The sequence below is a fragment of the Humulus lupulus genome, chromosome 4, assembly GCF_963169125.1.
Source record: "Humulus lupulus chromosome 4, drHumLupu1.1, whole genome shotgun sequence".
In the NCBI taxonomy this organism is placed as follows: domain Eukaryota; kingdom Viridiplantae; phylum Streptophyta; class Magnoliopsida; order Rosales; family Cannabaceae; genus Humulus; species Humulus lupulus.
Window position 1 is genome coordinate 115,094,153 of NC_084796.1, and position 19,327 is coordinate 115,113,479.

Genomic DNA, 19,327 nt, shown 5'->3' on the forward strand with positions numbered 1-19,327 from the left:
CATTTTTTCACTGCTTACCCACACCGCCCTCATCCTAGTCCCTAGTTTTTGTGGTTTATATAACCAAATTAAGGCTATATCAATAATGTTAAGATGAATATAACTTATTATAAATTTTAAGAGTAATATTTGACACGCACTTACTTTATACATACAAAATGCACACAATGATACAATGATGTAGCAGTTTAATTAAATCATTCAAATTTATTAAAGTAGAACCATATTATTTTTATGTATGGTCTAAAATATATATGTAATATTAGTGTGTGCATTTATTATGTGTAAATAAATATGTCTCTAGCATTACTCAACTTTTAATATATGTGATTTTTTTATGTGAGGATAAATAATTTTAATCACAACTTCATATGCATATAAATATATATTATAACTAATACTTTTAGCCATAACATATATAATAACATTTCTTTTAGATTACAATTTTTTCATTTTTAGTCATAAGTTATGCTTTCTGTTGACGCGGTTCTTCGGCATAATTAAGAGAAGGAGAGAAAGAGATTAGTACTTAAAAGTAGAACCGTCGCAGATATGAAATCTTTGTGGAAAGAACTAGGTGACCCTAAACACGTTTTTAAGTGGTTCGAAGGTTAAAATCCTTCTACTCCACTAGTCAATATTATTGATCTTTTCTGGGTAATTGGTTTACAAAGTATATAGTTCTTACAAGACTATTTTTCCAACCCCTATCAACTCCCAAGGTCTCCATATTTATAGGAGAAGGCACCTGGAAGTTGGTAGGGAGGTCATCCCGTGACCTTACCATTTGTCATATCAAGTCTGTGATATTCATGATTAATTCCTAAACCTGACACACAAGTGTGGTCTAATCAGTATGGAAGGAGATAATGGGCCGCATGGCCCAACCCGTCCGTGGGTGTCTGAATACGCACGTTCCTGCTGCGTGTCCGAGAAGTCAGGGGGATATCGGACACGTGATGGCAGGATTATGCACGTTTATCTTGCGTGTTGACTTCCCATAGGGTCAGAGCTTCCTGAGAAGCTCGCTACCGGAGCAATCCATAACCCGAGCTGATCCGTCGGTGGTCGCCGGATGTTGTTCCCAGCTCCTAGTGCAACAAGAGCGAGCTGGAAACAGGGCCCCCTCGAGCTAGAAAGGGCCCGTCCTAGAAACAGAGCCTTTGGCCTGTGGGAGCCTCGGACTAAATCATGTTTAGTCCGAGGCTCGTCCTGCTAAACAGCCCGTGGGAAAACCAGGGCGTACATCTGCCCCCCAAGCTCCTGCTCGTGGTTCATGACGTCAGATATGGGAGACCACAGTAGGGGCTTTTAAACTTCTCCCACAACCCTTCGTATTCCATGCTTTTCGCAGGCGTCTGATACGTGGAACGCCGTGGGTGGCGACGGTACACTCTACGAGAACCGCATTAAATGGCCTAGCCTACTGTCCAGCCGTCGTTTCACATTTCGAGTGGAGGGTCTCCCAAGGGCCTTTTACACGTGATCCTTCCCGTGTATAAAAAGGGGTGGTCATCCCACGCACGGGCCACCTTACCATTCAAAACCTCTCAAATTTCCTTCTTTTCTCTGACCTTCCGAAGAACAAAACCCTCATTTCCATTGCTCTCACCTTCTTCGTTCACGAAGCTTAGGCGTCCAAGTTCCTTCAAAACTTTGGAGACCACTGTGCCAACGAAGCTCCTACCAGCGCAGCGACCTCGCTCACCATCTAACCATATACTGTAAGTCTTCTGCCCCTGTTTATTTTTGAAAGCATGCCACTGTAGCTTAGGCAAAAAAATTTACTGTAGCCACATGCAGAGGTTTTCTGGGTCGCGCGGATATGGAGGGTGACAACCCTTCTTAGATTAGGGCACACTTGCCATGGGACATCGTCTTAGAATATGGGTTCCATGGTTCTCTCTTGGGAACAATTTCTGGGTAGGATCCTTAGAAATTTTGGGTGCAAAAAACCGGGTAGCTTAGGGAATACGCCTTAAAAGCGGTTTTGCCATGCCTTGCTTGTTGAAACTTTCCCCCCAAGGCAATTTTTTACTCTGAGTCCTCTGACACACGAATTCCGAGTAATCTGGGATCTGTTGAGGGCATAGGCGCGTGTTCCTTGGAACGCGTGGCATCACTCTCCACGGGCTGGGCTTACCCCAGCTCGTGTACTTAATACTTGTTTCACTCTCCTGCTTGGGTCGCCTTTTCTAAAGTGTTTTCTTTTGTTCGATAGGCGACCAGATGGCTCCAAAGAGAAATCTGCCACAGAAGAATGTGGGAAGTTCGGCCTCCCAGCAGGATAAAGGACAGGCGGTGGTGACCAGCTCGCCAATTCCTCACTTTGGGCCGGCGGTGGAGAAGCAAGCCGAGGTGGCTCCTGACGCGTTTTTCGAGGCGGAGAGAATCGTCTCGAAGATAACCAGCCAGGCAAAGATCACCAAAATCTTCCTTAACCACAACATTCCTCTGGGGAAGACCTCCGTGATCGCCCGACCCGCTACGGATGGGGAGCGGAGCTGCACGCCGCTCGACGAGTCGTTCGCGGCCTGGAGCGGGGAACACTTCAAGGCAGGGGCCTTCCTCCCCCTGGATCAGTATTTTGCTGATTTTCTGAACTATGTGGGGTTGGCCCCATTTCAGCTCCCCCCCAACTCATACCGTCTATTGGCGGGATTGAGGTATTTGTTCCAGAAGCATGAGTGGGAGGTCCCCACTCCTGCTGATATTCTATATTTCTTTTGCCTCAAAGCCAGCCCGGACCAGCGGGGGCGAGGCGACGGGTTCTATTACTTAACCCGCTTCCCTAACACAGTAGCAGTGATCGAGCTGCCGAGCCATCCAAACGACTTCAAAGACCAGTTTTTCATGTCAACTGGGTTCCGAAACTGCGATCATCACTATTTCAACCGTCCTCGTAAGTGATCCTTGATTTAGCTCGCCTTTTAACGGTTATCTTATTTTAGCTCGTCCCTTATTCCACTTCTGATTTCAACCAACCTTGCAGCCATCTACTCGAGGACCGAAAATTCTGTGACCCTTGGGGGTCAATACGATACACTGGCGAACCTGCCCCCCAGTGAGAAAGACTACCACGCGCTCGTGACGGACGAGACGATGGTATTCTGCAAGCTGATTTTCCCAAATCAGACTTTGAATTTGAAAAGGCCCCGGGGGCCTCCCCCAGCTCGCGACAACAGACCGATCATCGCGGAGGAGGTCACAGACGACGAAGGCGAGGAAGAAGGTGAGGAACAGGAAGAGGACCTTGGAGGTCGCCCAGGGGATGAGCAAGGAGAGGGCCCAATCCGGAGCAGCCGCGGGTCCTTCCGGTCAAGGTAACTCTTACTTATTTAAGAACGTAGATAGGGCCACTGCAGACCCCCGGCTGGTTAGGTTCAACCCTAGGCAGCTCGTCCATCGTCACCCAAGGAATCCGGACCTGGACACGCTCCTGCTCCACTGCGTTGACCAGCTCGTGCTGGACAACCAAGAGAGTCGGCCTAAGGGTACCGTAGTAGTATATAATACCCTAGCCTTTAGGTCGGCCATTTTTGAGGAGTACGGGACCAATTTACGCACGTGGCCTGCGCTCTAGAGGGGCATCTATGCTCCGGGGATTAGGCAGTACGTAGAAGAGTCCAGCCCCGATTCAGAACCGGACCTAGAACCTTCGCCAGTTCCCGAGATAATCGTCCTAGGCTCTTCCAGCTCGGGGGGTAGGGTTCCCTTAGTATTTGCTTTCTCATTGCCTTTGGACCTTTTGTCTTTATTTCTTCATGATTGCTAATAACCATGTTTTTTGTTCTTGGCAGAAGAGATGTCTCAGCCCGGGAATAGTCTGCGGGGCGTTGTGTTCGGTGGGAATCCCCCAGCAGGGCCGAGGTTAAAGAGGCTTCGCGAGTCCAAGAGCTCGGCCGGGGCCTCCACCAAATCCCCGGCTAAGGAGAAGGAGAAAGCCCTGCCATCCCAGGTCGCGGGGGCGAACCTCCCTGTCGCCAGGACAGGACTCATGCACCCGCCACCCCAACGATCTCCACTGGCCGCCCAGGATGGGGTAATAGAGGTCGGGAATCTGGCCGCGGCAGCCCCGGACGTGCGTATCCCGGTCGACCCCCGGGCTCTGGAGAAGATGCCCGAAGCATTCCGGGGGACGGTGTATGAGTCGGCTAGCTACGTCGTCAGCCACTATTACAATATCAGGGAGAAGGAGCTCTGAGCCATCGAAACAACGAGCCCGGTCCGAGTTATAGAGTCTGCTATGGACATGACCTTAACGGTAAAGTGCCCCCTTCTTTTAAGGCTTTAACACTCACACGCCGCCTTTTTCCTTCCAGTTTGCTAATTTATCATTCTTTTCTTGCAGGGCATGGCTGCCGCCTATAGAGGCATTGTTAGGACCAAGGCCCAGCTCGAGGGTTTGGAAGCTGATCGCCAGACCGCCCTCCAGGAGTCTCAGGAGGCGAGAGACGCTCTGGCGGCCTCTAAAGCCGAGCTAGAGAAGATCCGCTCTGAGAACCTAGAGCTTAAAAACTCCCTGGCCGCGTCCGAGCTAGAGAAGATCCGCTCCGAGAACCAGGAGCTTAAAAACTCCCTGGCCGCATCGCGGACAGATCTTGAGGCGGCGAAGGCCGAAGCCCAGGCCTCCCTGAAAGACGAGCGGGTCGTGTCGGAGCAGTCCTTACAAGACCTGTTCTATCACTGCTGGTCCCACAATCCGGACGCGGACTTTTCTTTCATGTCGCCGGACCTCTGGGCATTCTTGTTGCCGCAGCTTCAAGCTCGCCTGAATAAGGAGGTTCCTCCATCGGAGACTGGAGAGGCCTCTGCCGCGGCGGAGCAGGATGAGACCGCGACCTCCAAAGGGCCAGCTGATGGGGCTTAGGACACTTCTTGTTTAAGTATTTTGAACTCTTTCTATTGTAATTTTCTTTTTATGTGAGGCGTTTCCGCCTCGAGACAATTTGCTCAGCCAGTTTTACATATATATTTTTATGCATTTGGTCAGAATTCATCTCTTTATTTTTATGAACTTAGTTCGAGTTAACTTTATCCGTATCCCGGGCTCTTTACAGAAGAACCACGGTCAACAAATTTTTGTTAACTTCTAAGTTTTATGACCTGGTTAAGACCAGGAACTTATTTTGAAAAAACTTAGTTCGGGTCAACTTTTATCCGTATCCCGGGCTCTTTAAAGAATAACCATGGTCAACAAATTTTTGTTAACTTCTAAGTTTTATGACCTGGTTAAGACCAGGGACTTATTTTGAAAAAAATTTAGTTCGCGTCAACTTTTATCCGTATCCCGGGCTCTTTTAAAGAAGAACCACGGTCAACAAATTTTTGTTAACTTCTAAGTTTTATGACCTGGTTAAGACCAGGAACTTATTTTGAAAAAACTTAGTTCGGGTCAACTTTTATCCGTATCCCGGGCTCTTTAAAGAATAACCACGGTCAACAAATTTTTGTTAACTTCTAAGTTTTATGACCTGGTTAAGACCAGGAACTTATTTTGAAAAAACTTAGTTCGGGTCAACTTTTATCCGCATCCCGGGCTCTTTAAAGAATAACCACGGTCAACAAATTTTTGTTAACTTCTAAGTTTTATGACCTGGTTAAGACCAGGAACTTATTTTGAAAAAACTTAGTTCGCATCAACTTTTATCCGTATCCCGGGCTCTTTTAAAGAAGAACCACGGTCAACAAATTTTAGTTAACTACTTCTAAGTTTTCTGACCTGGTTAAGACCAGGATAGGACTTAGTTTGTGATAACTCTTATCCGTAGATAAAAATTAACACCTAAGTCGTTAAGGAGACCTGGATATATCCAGGTACCATATGCCCCCCAAGTAACTGGGAAAGGGTCTTTCGTTGTTACTTTAAAGTTACACTTGCAAATAACGAGAAACATTTGATTTTTATTTATACATGGAAGGTGACCTTCTAGGCCTTACAAATGGCTCATTGATCATATTTCTTTAGGTGGATAGAATTCCAAGTCCGCGGGACCGCCCCTCCACCAAGTCGAGCTAACTTATAAGTTCCCTCTTTGATGACTTCGATGACCTGGTATGGTCCTTCCCAGCTTGGTCCCAAAACCCCATCTTTGGGATCTTTCCCGGCCAGGAAAACTCTCCTCAAGACCAAATCACCGACGCTAAAGGCACGTCTTTTGACCTTAGTGTTGAAGTACCGAGTGATTTTCTGTTGATAATGGGCGAGCTGGAGTTGTGAATCCTCTCGCCTTTCATCCATTAAGTCTAAGGAGTGGCATAGGAGCTCGTGGTTCTCGTCTTGGTCGTAGGACCGGACCCTGTGCGACAGGACCTTCACCTCCACGGGGAGGACTGCTTCACTTCCAAAGGTTAGGGAGAAAGGAGTGTGGCCCGTGGGAGTCCGATGTGAGGTCCTATAGGCCCACAGAACTTGGGGGAGCTGTTCTGGCCAGATCCCCTTTGCCTCATCTAGCCTCTTCTTGAGGCTTGCCTTCAGAGTTTTATTGACAGCCTCGACCTGGCCGTTCGCCTGGGGATAGGCCACGGACGAGAAGCTTTTCACAATTCCGTGCCTTTCGCAAAATTCGGTGAACAGGTCGCTGTCAAATTGAGTGCCATTGTCGGAGACGATCTTTTTGGGTAGGCCAAATCGACATATGATGCTCTTAATCACGAAGTCTAGCACCTTTTTCGATGTTATTGTCGCCAACGGCTCTGCTTCGGCCCACTTGGTGAAGTAGTCAATGGCGACCACGGCGTAACGGACCCCGCCCTTTCCGGTGGGCAGGGCGCCTATTAGATCTATCCCCCAAATGGCGAAGGGCCAGGGAGACGAAATCATCTTTAGCTCGGTCGGAGGAGCTCGCGCAACCGCGGCGAACCGCTGACACTTGTCGCACTTTTTTACGTATGAGATCGAGTCTTTGGACAGAGTCGGCCAGTAATAACCCTGCCGAAGGATCTTCAAGGCCAGGCTTTGCCCCCCAGTGTGATCTCCGCAGAATCCGTCATGAACTTCCTGCAGGATGGCCTTCGCTTCACTTGGAAGAACGCACCGGAGGAGGGGTAAGGAATGCCCACGTCGGTACAACACCCCCTCGACTAGCGTATACCTCGGAGCTTGATAAAGGACTCGTCGTGCGTCGTTGCGCCCTTCGGGTAACTTGCCCTCGACGAGGTACTCAACAATGGGAGTCATCCAGGTCGGCCTGATGTCAATCATCCCAATATCTGCTCGATCTCCGCCTATGCTGGGTTTCTCCAAGAACTCAACTGGCACCAACCCCAGGGTTTCTGTCTCTCCTGAGGTGGCGAGCTTGGCGAGAGCATCTGCATTGGCGTTCTGCTCCCGAGGTATCTGTTCGATCGACCCTTGCCCAAACGTAGACAGTTCGGATTTTACCTTAGCCAAATAGGAGGCCATCTTGGGACCCCGCACCTGATACTCGCCTAGAACCTGATTCACCACGAGCTGGGAGTCGCTAAAGCATTGGACAGAGCTTGCCTTTAGCTCGCTGGCTATCCTAAGTCCAGCTAACAAGGCCTCGTACTCTGCCTCGTTGTTAGATGCCTTGAACCCGAACCTCAGCGCCGAGTGGAATCTATGCCCCTCTGGGGATATCAGAATGATTCCGGCCCCGGAGCCGTTCTCGTTAGATGAGCCATCAACGAAGATCTTCCACGATGAACCTGAGGAGGTGAGCTGATGCGAGTCTTCCGATGGGATCTCATGGAATCCCGCGCATTCTGCCACGAAGTCGGCCAAGGCTTGACTTTTTATGGTAGTTCGGGGAGTATAGAAAATCTCGAACTGACTGGGTTCGACCGCCCACTTTAGCAAGCGTCCCGAGGCTTCAGGCTTTTGCAAAACCTGCCTTAGAGGCTGATCGGTCATGACGTGTACAGAGTGGGACTGGAAGTATGGCCTGAGTTTTCGCGAGGCCGTGATTAGGCAGAACGCCAGTTTTTCCATCAACGGGTACCTTGACTCAGCTCCGAGGAGTCTCTTGCTGATGTAATAGACCGGTTTCTGAGCCTAGTCCTCTTCTCGCACCAAAACGGCACTAGCTGCGTCCTCAGTGATGGCCATGTAGAGGAAAAGAGGTTCTCCTACCTTGGGCTTTGACAGCACAGGTGGCTCAGCCAGGTGCGTTTTTAGGTCGAGGAATGCGCCTTCGCATTCTACTGTCCATTCGAACTTCTTGTTTCCGCGGAGCAGGTTGTAGAAGGGCAGGCACTTGTCGGTCGATTTGGAAATGAACTGGTTCAGTGCTGCCACCCTTCCTGTGAGGCCTTGGACATCTTTCCGCGACCTGGGGGAGGGAAGCTCGAGCAGCGACCTGATCTTGTCGGGGTTTGCCTCGATTCCTCGGGTATTGACTATGAAACCCAAGAATTTCCCCGATGCGACACCGAAAGTGCACTTCTGAGGATTGAGCCTCATGCCATATTCTCGCAGTATGTTAAAGCATTCTTCCAGATCGGTGACGTGGTTGCTGGAAATCTTTGACTTGACAAGCATACCATCGACGTATACTTCCATGTTTTTCCCGATCTGATCCGCGAACATTCTATTTACCAGCCTTTGGTAGGTAGCCCCGGCATTCTTAAGACCGAACGGCATGACCTTATAGCAATAGACATTAGTTGGGGTCATGAAGCTGGTATGATCTTGGTCTGCTGGATTCATCGCGATCTGATTGTAGCCCGAGTACGCGTCCATGAAGGACATGAGCTCGTGCCCCGCCGTGGCATCCACCAGTTGATCGATCCTCGGCAATGGAAAGCAATCCTTGGGGCAGGCTTTATTCAGGTCGGAAAAGTCGATACAGGTCCGCCACTTCCCATTGGGCTTTGGAACTAACACGGGATTGGCAACCCAAATGGGAAACCTGGCTTCGCGGATAAAGACACATTTTTTGAGCCGGGCCACTTCTTCTTCAAGGGCTTCGGCTCGGGTCGTCCCTAATCGCCTCTGCTTTTGAGATTTGGCAGGGACGCTTTTGTCTAGGTGGAGCGTGTGCATGATTACGCTCGGACTGATCCCTATCATGTCCTCGTGCGACCATGCGAATACGTCCAGGTTCTTTTTCAGAAACGCAGTCAGTTCCGCCTTTCTTCTATCACAGAGGTTCTTTCCGAGCTTAACCGTCCGTGATGGGTTTTGTTCATCGATGCCTACCTCCTCGAGGTCTTCAATAGCTTGGAGCTCGGACCTGTCCTCGCCTACTCGGGGGTCAATGTCCTCGCTTAGGGCGAGCTTTTCATCTTCGGAAACCCGAGGTTTTTCAATCTCAGGGGCTGCCTTGGGTCCCTGTGATTCCTCTTCATCCTGAATGGCCATCGTCACCTGCCCGGGTTTAGATTTTCCCTTCATGGAAATGCTGTAGCATTCCCTGGCAGCGAGCTAATCGCCCTTGATAGTGCAGATCCCTGTTGAAGTAGGGAACTTCATGGCAAGGTGCCGGACGGACGTGATAGCTTCGAAAGCAACGAGCATAGGTCGGCCCAAAATTGCATTGTAGGCAGCGGAGCAGTCAATGACTACGAATTCGAGTAGTTTGGACACTGTTCGGGACTCGTCGCCTAGGGTGATCACCAGCTCAATCGTTCCTATCGCTGCTGACCCTTCTACTGAAAAACCATATAGCATCGTAAAGGTTGCCTTCAGCTCGGAGACGGTCAGACCCATTTTTTCTAAGGTGGAACGGAATAGGAGGTTCACCGAGCTCCCATTGTCCACTAACACTCTCCTTACTCTCTGGTTGGCGAGCTGGACTGCTACGACCAAGGGATCGTTATGAGGGAATTGGACATGGCCCGCGTCTTCCTCCGTGAAAGTGATCGGTTGTTTCTCTAATCTTTGTTGTTTTGATTGACGTTGTTCCGGGACGAACTCCCCTCCATTGTGGGCCTTCAACTCATTTATGTACCTCTTCTGGGCGCCTCTGCTCGTGCCAGCCATGTGTGGTCCTCCAGAGATGGTGGAAATCTCTCCCTCGACCACGGGGGGAAGGACGTCCTGATCTACTCGAGGTCCAGGTTGACTGGCTGGGATCTCCGGAGCGGGTCGACTTGTCGGGACCCTGTTCCGCGAGTATTGCGCCAACGGACCTGCTCGGATGAGAGTCTCGATTTCATCTTTGAGGTGCCTGCAGTCGTCGGTATTGTGCCCGACGTCGTTATGAAAACGGCAGAATTTGGAAGCGTCTCTCTTTCCCTTAGGGTGCTTTATTGGCTCTGGTCTTTTCCAGGGGACTCGCGTAGCGTTGGCCAGGAAAATATTCTCTCTGGTTTGGGTGAGCTCGGTATACGTTGTGAACACGGGCTTGAATTTATCCACGGACTTATTCTTCTTTTGACCGTGCTGGATTTTTTCACCGTTCCCTTTTCTTTTGCCGCCACCGGGCTGGTTACTCTGCGTGACGTCGGGAGTCGCTACTACGATCTCTGTTCCCGTCCCAGCGGGCTTCTCGAGGACCTGGCTGGTCCCCGCGGCTGAAGCTTCAGCTTCTTCCAAGTTTATCCACTCTTGGGCTCTGTTAAGGAATTCACTAACTGAGCTGACCCCCCTCCTTTGAATATCCTTCCACAGATCTCCGCCTACTAGGATCCCGGTCCTCATAGCCATGAGTTTGGAGCTGTCGTCGGTGTCTCTGGCTCGAGCAGCAACATTTGCAAATCTGCTCAAGTAGGCTTTTAGCGTTTCTCCAGGTTGCTGTCTCACATTAGCTAGGGAGTCGGCCTGGACCCTGGAGGCCTGAGAGGCGCGGAATGCCCTCTTGAAGTCAGCCGAAAAGGTCTTCCAGGAGCTGATTGACTGCCTTTTACTTTGTTTGAACCACTGCCTGGCAGGTCCAGTTAGGGTGGAAGGAAAGATCAAGCAACGAAGCTCTGGCCCGATGTTATGAGCCATCATTAGGGTGTTGAACATCCCTAAGTGGTCAGATGGGTCTCCATCCCCGTTGAACTTTGACAAGTGGGGCATACGAAAGCCAGAAGGGTATGCCGTTGCTGCTATGTTGGGGGCGAAGAGCTCCATCTCATCCCCTGAATCATATTCGTCTTTTTCTTTTTCCGATAGGAGCTTCTTCATCAGCTCCTCCATTTGAGTTAAGCGCTCTAGGGTTTTGTCCTGAGATCCTGGGTTATTCCGGGGCTGTTCAACTGCTCCGGACCCGTTGTACATATTAGGCGGGTTGTTGCCCCTCCTATCTGGAGATAGGTCATTTGGGGCATTCCCGCCATTACGTACTTCGGATCGGACCCCAACTGAGCGGGCCTGGCTACCATCCCTAACTCGATCCTCTCTGTGAGAGTTGAGGCGATCTCGAAGGTCGCCTCCCTGGGTAGTATGGTGACTTTGTGCTGAACTTAGTCGCTGTCGCAGGTCTCCTCCCGAAAGATCACTCCGTGCACTACCGGTCCAGTGACTCCTGCTGGACAGGCTCGAGGTGCGTCTTTGGCGGCTCCGACCTGATCCTTCCCCCGGCACCCTGCTGCGCCGGGAAGGCCCGGCCGATGGCGGGTCTCTCCTACTATTTCCGTAGGTCGGGATGTCTCGGACGGGCTGAGGAGACGGATATCTGATGGGAGAAGGAGGATGCCTGACCGGAGAGGCGATCCTAGTGCCGTCCGGATGGACTAAATTTGGTGGGGGCCTCTCGGCCCTGCCAGCTTGATGGTTTCGCGCTGGGCGAGCTGGACGAGGAACTGGACGTTCTTCGGGGACGGGCTGACGTCTCCGGATCCCCTCGGCCCTCCTTTGGGAATTTCCTCGATCTCTTCTGGGCGTCCTCGAGGAAGGCTGAGAGCTAGGGGTTGATGTCCTAACTGAACGGCTGTACTGCTGCTGTTCGGTCTGAGGCATTTCCCTGAAGTTCGCCTCTTGATGGTGCGTTGAAGGGGTGGAGTTGGCTGCAGGGAGTCTACCCGAACAGCTATGCCTGGATCGATTACTCCGGCGAGACTTAGGAGCCTCGCCTTGCCTCTCTCCAACGTTACTGTTGGTTGTGAGAGGGGGTAGTCGACTCAGAATATCCTGGATTTGCTGACCAGCTGCTGCTAGCTGGCTCCTCAGCTGAGCATTCTCCATCTTCACCGCAGTGTAATAACATGGATTCGGATTAGGCGGCCGGGGCGCCGAACTACCAGTGTCGTCTTGGCCGGCCGGCTGCTTTCCTGGCCTTTGCTGGACTTCAAGAACTTGCTCATCGGGGAGGGCAACATGGCAAGCCTCCTTCCCATCATGCTGTTCTGTCTCGTTGCCATGTTTGGATCGAGTGGTCACCATAGTTGTATGTTTGTGGTAGTACTAATCGGACTTGCTCTCAATGAAAGCACCAAACTGTTGACGCGGTTCTTCGGCAACAGATAATTAAGAGAATGAGAGAAAGAGATTAGTACTTAAAAGTAGAACCGTCGCAGATATGAAATCTTTGTGGAAAGAACTAGGTGACCCTAAACACGTTTTTAAGTGGTTCGAAGGTTAAAATCCTTCTACTCCACTAGTCAATATTATTGATCTTTTCTGGGTAATTGGTTTGCAAAGTATATAGTTCTTACAAGACTATTTTTCCAACCCCTATCAACTCCCAGGGTCTCCATATTTATAGGAGAAGGCACCTGGAAGTTGGTAGGGAGGTCATCCCGTGACCTTACCATTTGTCATATCAAGTCTGTGATATTCATGATTAATTCCTAAACCTGACACACAAGTGTGGTCTAATCAGTATGGAAGGAGATAATGGGCCGCACGGCCCAACCCGTCCGTGGGTGTCTGAATACGCACGTTCCTGCTGCGTGTCCGAGAAGTCAGGGGGATATCGGACACGTGATGGCAGGATTATGCACGTTTATCTTGCGTGTTGACTTCCCATAGGGTCAGAGCTTCCTGAGAAGCTCGCTACCGGAGCAATCCATAACCCGAGCTGATCCGTCGGTGGTCGCCGGATGTTGTTCCCAGCTCCTGGTGCAACAAGAGCGAGCTGGAAACAGGGCCCCCTCGAGCTAGAAAGGGCCGTCCTGGAAACAGAGCCTCTGGCCTGTGGGAGCCTCGGACTAAATCATGTTTAGTCCGAGGCTCGTCCTACTAAACAGCCCGTGGGAAAACCAGGGCGTACACTTTCCTTAATAATTAAGTTCATGTTTCAGTATTGAACATTTTTTATATCAACAATTTTAGGTGGGAAAATATCATTTTAATCCCCAAAATTTTAGCTAAATAGTAGACTTGACTCTCTCAAAAATACCAATGAAAAATTATTTAACTTTAGATAACTTTTATCATGTGATTTTATTACGTATTTTTATTCGTGTATTATTACTATTAATATATTATATTTATTTATGAAAATAAAAATTAATATATTTTGTAAAAGAAAAAGCCATATGCGATTAAAAGAAAATCAAATTTTTAAAACAATGGTAGAAATGTCTTATTTTTCTTAAAAAAATATTTTTTACCATGTTTTTAAAATTAAATATAAAATAAAATTAATAAATTTGACAAAAAAATCACATGAGATTTTTAATAAATTTATTACTTATAATATAATAAGAGTTGAAAGGCTGAAATGATAGATTTTATAAAACAGAGGATTAACATTGGAGTTTTCTAAAACAAATGGTTAAAATCATTACGGAGACAAGGGGGCCGGAGGTGGCCATGGCCCCCAACTTTTTCTTAATTTTTTTACTTAATTTTTTTTTTTTTTTAGGGATTTTACCTAGTTATATTAATTAATAACTTAGTTATTATTTAATAAAAAAATAATAAATTAAAAAAAGTTATAATTGAAATTTGGATTTAAAGTTTACAACTATGAACCAAATTATGTATAAGGCTCATAATTAAATGGGTCATATTATTTAATAGTAATCCTGACAAGGTTAGTCTCTTTCATTTTTTTTAAACCCTAGTAGTTTCCCTGAATAAATGAAGACAAATAGTATGGAGGAGGAGTCGATATCTGCAATGGCTATATGCATTAGCACAGAAGCTCATACTGGTCTTTAAACTTCCTCTTCCACCAAAATTTTCTCCTAGAACGAGCCAATACCCTTCCAATCAAGACCTCCCTAGTCAAGGTCCTCCACCAAGTAATTAGTAATAATTATCTTCTATGTTTTTCGTCATAATTTTTTTTGTTGGGTTTATTTGTTATAATTTTAATATCTCATGGATTTTATTTTATAAATATAATTAACTACATACGAGCAACTAATTAATATTTCATAAAAAATATATATATTGTTTGTTACACAGCAATACAAAAGGTGGATAAAACTGATATCGTTGGCTGCCATATAAGATGCTATAATTTAATTGATTGAAAGATTGATTGTTTGCAATGTGATTATGGATTGTAATTTGTACATAATTACCACTAACAAATCTATTACATTTAAAATTATATATTTGTGTTGTTATAAATTTTAATTTATTTTTCTCTTATATATAGTTTCACAATACAATTTTAGGTTCAAATACTCTTCATAGTCACGGGAAAGCTAATAATTGATGCATTTTTTTAAAGAAAAAGCATTGAAGATCAACAATTTGGAGAAAATGGTCAAACATCTATTCCAAATTCTGAAAATATAGTTCCCACACATCCTAAGAAGGTTCAAAGAATTGAAAGTGAAATATTTAATATTGCCTCTTTGGGGCGTGATCCTGGAAAACATCCTCCAATTTGGGAATACCCAATTAATTAACAAGATGAAATTTGTCGAGCTTATATTAAAGCTGGACCATATCAAATCAAACTTGAAAGCTATCTGCCATCCGGATCAAAGGAGCATCTTCGACATTTTTGTAGCTCTTGATTTGAATTGTTTCCTCTTTGGCTAGAATACTCTCCATCAGTTGATGCAGCATTTTGTTTGCCTTGCTATTTATTTAGTAAGCCAATTGGACGGATGGAAGCAAACAAATTTGTTCTTGGAGGCTTTAAGAACTGGAAGATAGTCAACGATGGAATAATTGTGCTCTCTTATGACATGTGGGTAAAATTCCTAACTCAGTTCATAAAAATAATGTAAAAGTCTATAATGATTTGATGAATGCTTCAATACATATTAGAGGTTTTATTGAAAAACAAACTTACGAGCAAATTGAGAATAATAGATTAAGACTTCAAGTTACAATTGATGTAGTCAAATGGCTTGCCCTTCAAGCTTGTGCCTTTCGAGGACGTGACGAAAGTAAAGAATCAATTAATTGGAGAAATTTTCATGAATTTCTGAAGCTATTGGCATCTTACAATGATAAGGTGATGGTGATTTGTATTCTTTCATATATCATTTTCTAAAAATTGTATTCTTTTTTATTTCTTATATTTGTATGTTCTTTCCTAAAATAATTTGTTTAATTGAAATTAATGTATAGGTTGCAAGTGTTGTTCAAGAAAATGCTCCTTTAAATGCCACATATACATTGCCTACTATTCAAAAGGAGATTCTTTATATATTTTCCAACAAGGTCAAAAAAGAGATTCGTCAAGAAATTGGAGACTCAAAATTTTGCATCATAGTAGATGAAGCACTTGATGTGTCCAAAAGAGAGCAAATGACTCTTGTTTTGAGATTTGTAGATAAAGAAGGGTTCATTCGTGAACGATATTTTGGTGTTGTCCATGTACGTGACACTACAACGTTAGCTTTGAAAGAAGGTATATTTTTTGTTCTTTCTCAACATAATTTAGTTATTTCTAACATACGCGGGCAAGGGTACGATGGAGCTAGTAACATGAGAGGAGAGTGGAATGGCTTGTAGGCTTTAATTTGTAATGAATTTCCATATGCATATTACATCCATTGTTTAGCCCATCACTTCCAACTTGCTTTAGTTGCAGCTTCTTGAGAAGTAAGTCAAGTTCATCAATTTTTCTCTACCTTGGTTTTCATTATCAATATTGTTACTGCATCTTGCAAGCGTAATGATGAATTAAAGGAGGCTCAATCTGTTGAACTTGCTACTAAGATTACAAATGATGAAATCAAATCAGGGACGGGGCTAAATCAAATTGGCACCTTAAAGCGAGCTGGAGATACTCGTTGGAGTTCTCATTTGGATTCTATTTCTAGCTTGCTCAAAATGTTTAATGCAACTTGTGTGGTTTTGAGTAAAATTGCAAAAGAAAAAGTTTCATATTCTCAACGTGGAGATGCAGATTTTGCTTGCAATCAATTATTATCTTTTGAGTTTGTTTTCATATTACATCTTATGAAAGAGATTTTGGAAATTAGTAGTATTCTTTGTGTAGCCTTACAACGACAATCACAAGATATTTTGAATACTATACATATTGTTGCAAGTACAAAAAAGGCTACCTAAAAGCATTCGAGATTCAGGATGGGATTCTTTCCTCATGAAGGTTACATCATTTTGTGAGCAACATCAAGTTGATATCCCAGATTTGGACGCTCAATATGTTGCAAGGGGTGGAAGATCTCGAAATCAACAAGATAAGATTAACGTTATGCATTATTGTTGAGTTGACATCTATATTACTACACTTGACTATCAGTTGCAAGAATTAAACTCTAGATTCAATGAACATTTAGTAGAGTTGCTTGTACTGAGCACTGCTTTTGATCCTAGAGATGGATTTAAATTGTTCAAGATTGATGATATTTGCAAACTTGCAGAGAATTTCTATCCTGATGATTTCTCAGAGCAAGAAGTAGTACGTCTAAGAATTGAACTTCAACATTTTGTGCTTGACATTCCAAGTCATCCTGAATTACAGAATTTATCTAGTATTCATGAATTGTGTCAAGGCTTGGTGAAAACAAGGAAAGCAATTATGTATCCTCTTATTGACAGATTACTTAGGCTTGTTCTTACTCTTCCTGTATCAACAGCAACTACAGTACGAACATTTTCTATCATGAAAATTATCAAGACAAAGCTCTGAAACAAGATGGAAGACAGTTTTTTGAATGATTGCTTAATTGTTTATATTGAGAAAGAAATTGCTACAAAATTTAGTATTGAATCCATTATAGATGAGTTTGCATCTATAACGAATCGTCGAGTACAACTAACTTATAAAAATAAAAAATTGATGTTTTGAATTATTATTGTCGCTCTTTCTATTGAGATACTTGTTATTTGAAAGACTGTACCTTGTTTTTAAAGGTTATACACATAGTATATTTGGATCTTTATGATGAATTATTATAAATTATAGTTGTATAATAATATGAATTATTCAGTATGATATTTGGCCCCCTTGTCTATAAATCCTGGCTTCAACACTAGTCAAAATTTATTTTAGAAAACAAAATTTGTATTTAACTAAAATACAAGGGACAAAGTAGTATTTGCCAACAATAAATTAGATTCAAAGCTGCACTTTTTATTTATTATTATTATTATTATAATATTATAGTATTTATACACATAAAAGTTGGAATTTGATAATATAAAATTATCCTAAGTTTCTCAATGTGATTAAGTTATTTCATACTACGTTCACGACAACAATTTTCCTATTTAATTACAAAATAATAACATGTTAGAAAAAGTGTAACTGACTTGTATTAAATAAAGTAATTTTGTAATAAGGGGTATTTGCGGCATAAATACCACATGTTTTCAGTTTTATAGACTTATATACCACATCTTTTTTTTTCGACGGATTAAATACCAAATGTTATGTTTTGGGCAATTCCGTCACTACCACTCTGTTAAATACTATTACGGCTGGTTAGGATGCTAGCTGTCATGATCTTATTAGTCCATTTCACATTAATTTTTTTTAAAATAATTTGAACATGTACGCCCTAAATATCCGCGCAGTATTGGCGAGCTGGGAAAGGGCCTAATTCGATCCACCACGTGTAAATCGTCCACCCGAAGCTGTTGTTACGAGCTTCCATCTGTCCAGCCCGAGTTGATTAGAGAGTTAACTGCTACTCGGAGGCAACGGGTCAGCAGTATGGATGTCACGAGCTAGCGCTACGTTAAGCTCGTGATGCAGCAGAGATCTGACACCTGAATCCTTGTAAAGTCAATCACGCAATATAAACGTGCATATATCAGACATCACTTGTCTATTCCATTCCTGAATTCTTGGACGTGCAGTATAAACGTGCGTGTTCAGACATCCCACGCCTGGTTTGGGCCATGGGGCCCATTATCCCTTCTTACCTATTGATTAGACCACACTTCCCTGTAAGGTTTTAGGAATTAATCATCAGTGTCACAAAGATGACGTGAAGGGTAAAGGGATCACGGGATGACCCCATTGCCAACCCAGGTATCCTCTTCCTATAAAGACCAAGATCCTGGGCAGTGCAAGGGGTTGGCATATTTTTGTAAAGAAATACTCTGTAAGAAATAGCCAAGAGATATCAATAATATCGACTGGTGGACTAGAGGGATTTTAACCTTCGAACCACCTAAAAAGAAAGGAGTGATCACTTTCCCATGATATTAATTTCTCAAGTCTATAATTTAGCTATTTTCATATTACGGTTCACCAATTAACACTAATCTATCCTACTTATTCGTATAATTACCTGTTGGTGAAGAACCGTGTCAACAGTTTTGTGCTTTCATTGATAGGATTTAGATTGGTGCTATCGCAAAAACCTGATCATGGTGGTTACTCGTTCGAGACATGGTAACGAGGCAGACCAACATGATGGGCAGGAGGCCCACCATGCCGCCATATCCGATGAAAAAAACCCCAAGATCCAGCAGCCGATGGGCTAGGACGACACCGGGAGTTCGGCTCCCCGACCGCCAAATCTAAACCCAGGCCTCCTGACGGCGATAGAGATGGAGAACATACAGTTGAGGAGTCAGCTATCCAAAGCAAGTAAGCAAATCGAAGAAGTCTTGGCCTGACTGCCCCCTCTTACAACCGACGTTAACATCAGAAAGAGGCAAAGTGAGACTCACAAGTCCCGCAGGGATAATCGGCCTAGACCCAGTCGATCGTCAGAACCTCAACCCCGAGTTCTACACCCACGTCACACCATAACCAGGAAACTATGTTTGAGGAGTTTCCCAGGCCAATAAGCAATTCAGCCGTTCAGTCCGAACCTCGAATCCTAGCTCGATTCCACCGTCGAACGCTCCCAGAAGGGCTCGTGGCAGCTTGCGGAGGAGATCCGGGGAAGGCTTGCAAAGACAGCCTACTCTGGCCAACACTCATGTGCCGCGGTCCGACCACCGAGCGCAGGATGCTGGAGATGGTAGAGTAGAACGGGCGCGAGCTAATTTGATCTGCTCGGAGGGGACTAGGATCGCATCACCAATTAGGCATCCCCCGTCGCCGATAAGATACCCATCTCCTCCCTGTCCAGTTCGAGACATTCCGACACATGG

The 19,327-nt window shown here is 45.3% G+C and overlaps 1 protein-coding gene across 1 annotated transcript; it reads left to right on the forward strand.

Annotated features, from left to right (window-relative positions):
- Positions 1-14,904: 14,904 nt before the first annotated feature.
- On the forward strand, positions 14,905-16,904 carry LOC133832491 (uncharacterized). The gene is made up of 6 exons (XM_062262828.1): positions 14,905-14,987; positions 15,068-15,257; positions 15,374-15,622; positions 15,920-16,188; positions 16,313-16,463; positions 16,515-16,904. The coding sequence occupies exons 1-6, from the start codon at positions 14,905-14,907 to the stop codon at positions 16,902-16,904; spliced, it is 1,332 nt and encodes a 443-aa protein (XP_062118812.1).
- Positions 16,905-19,327: the final 2,423 nt, after the last annotated feature.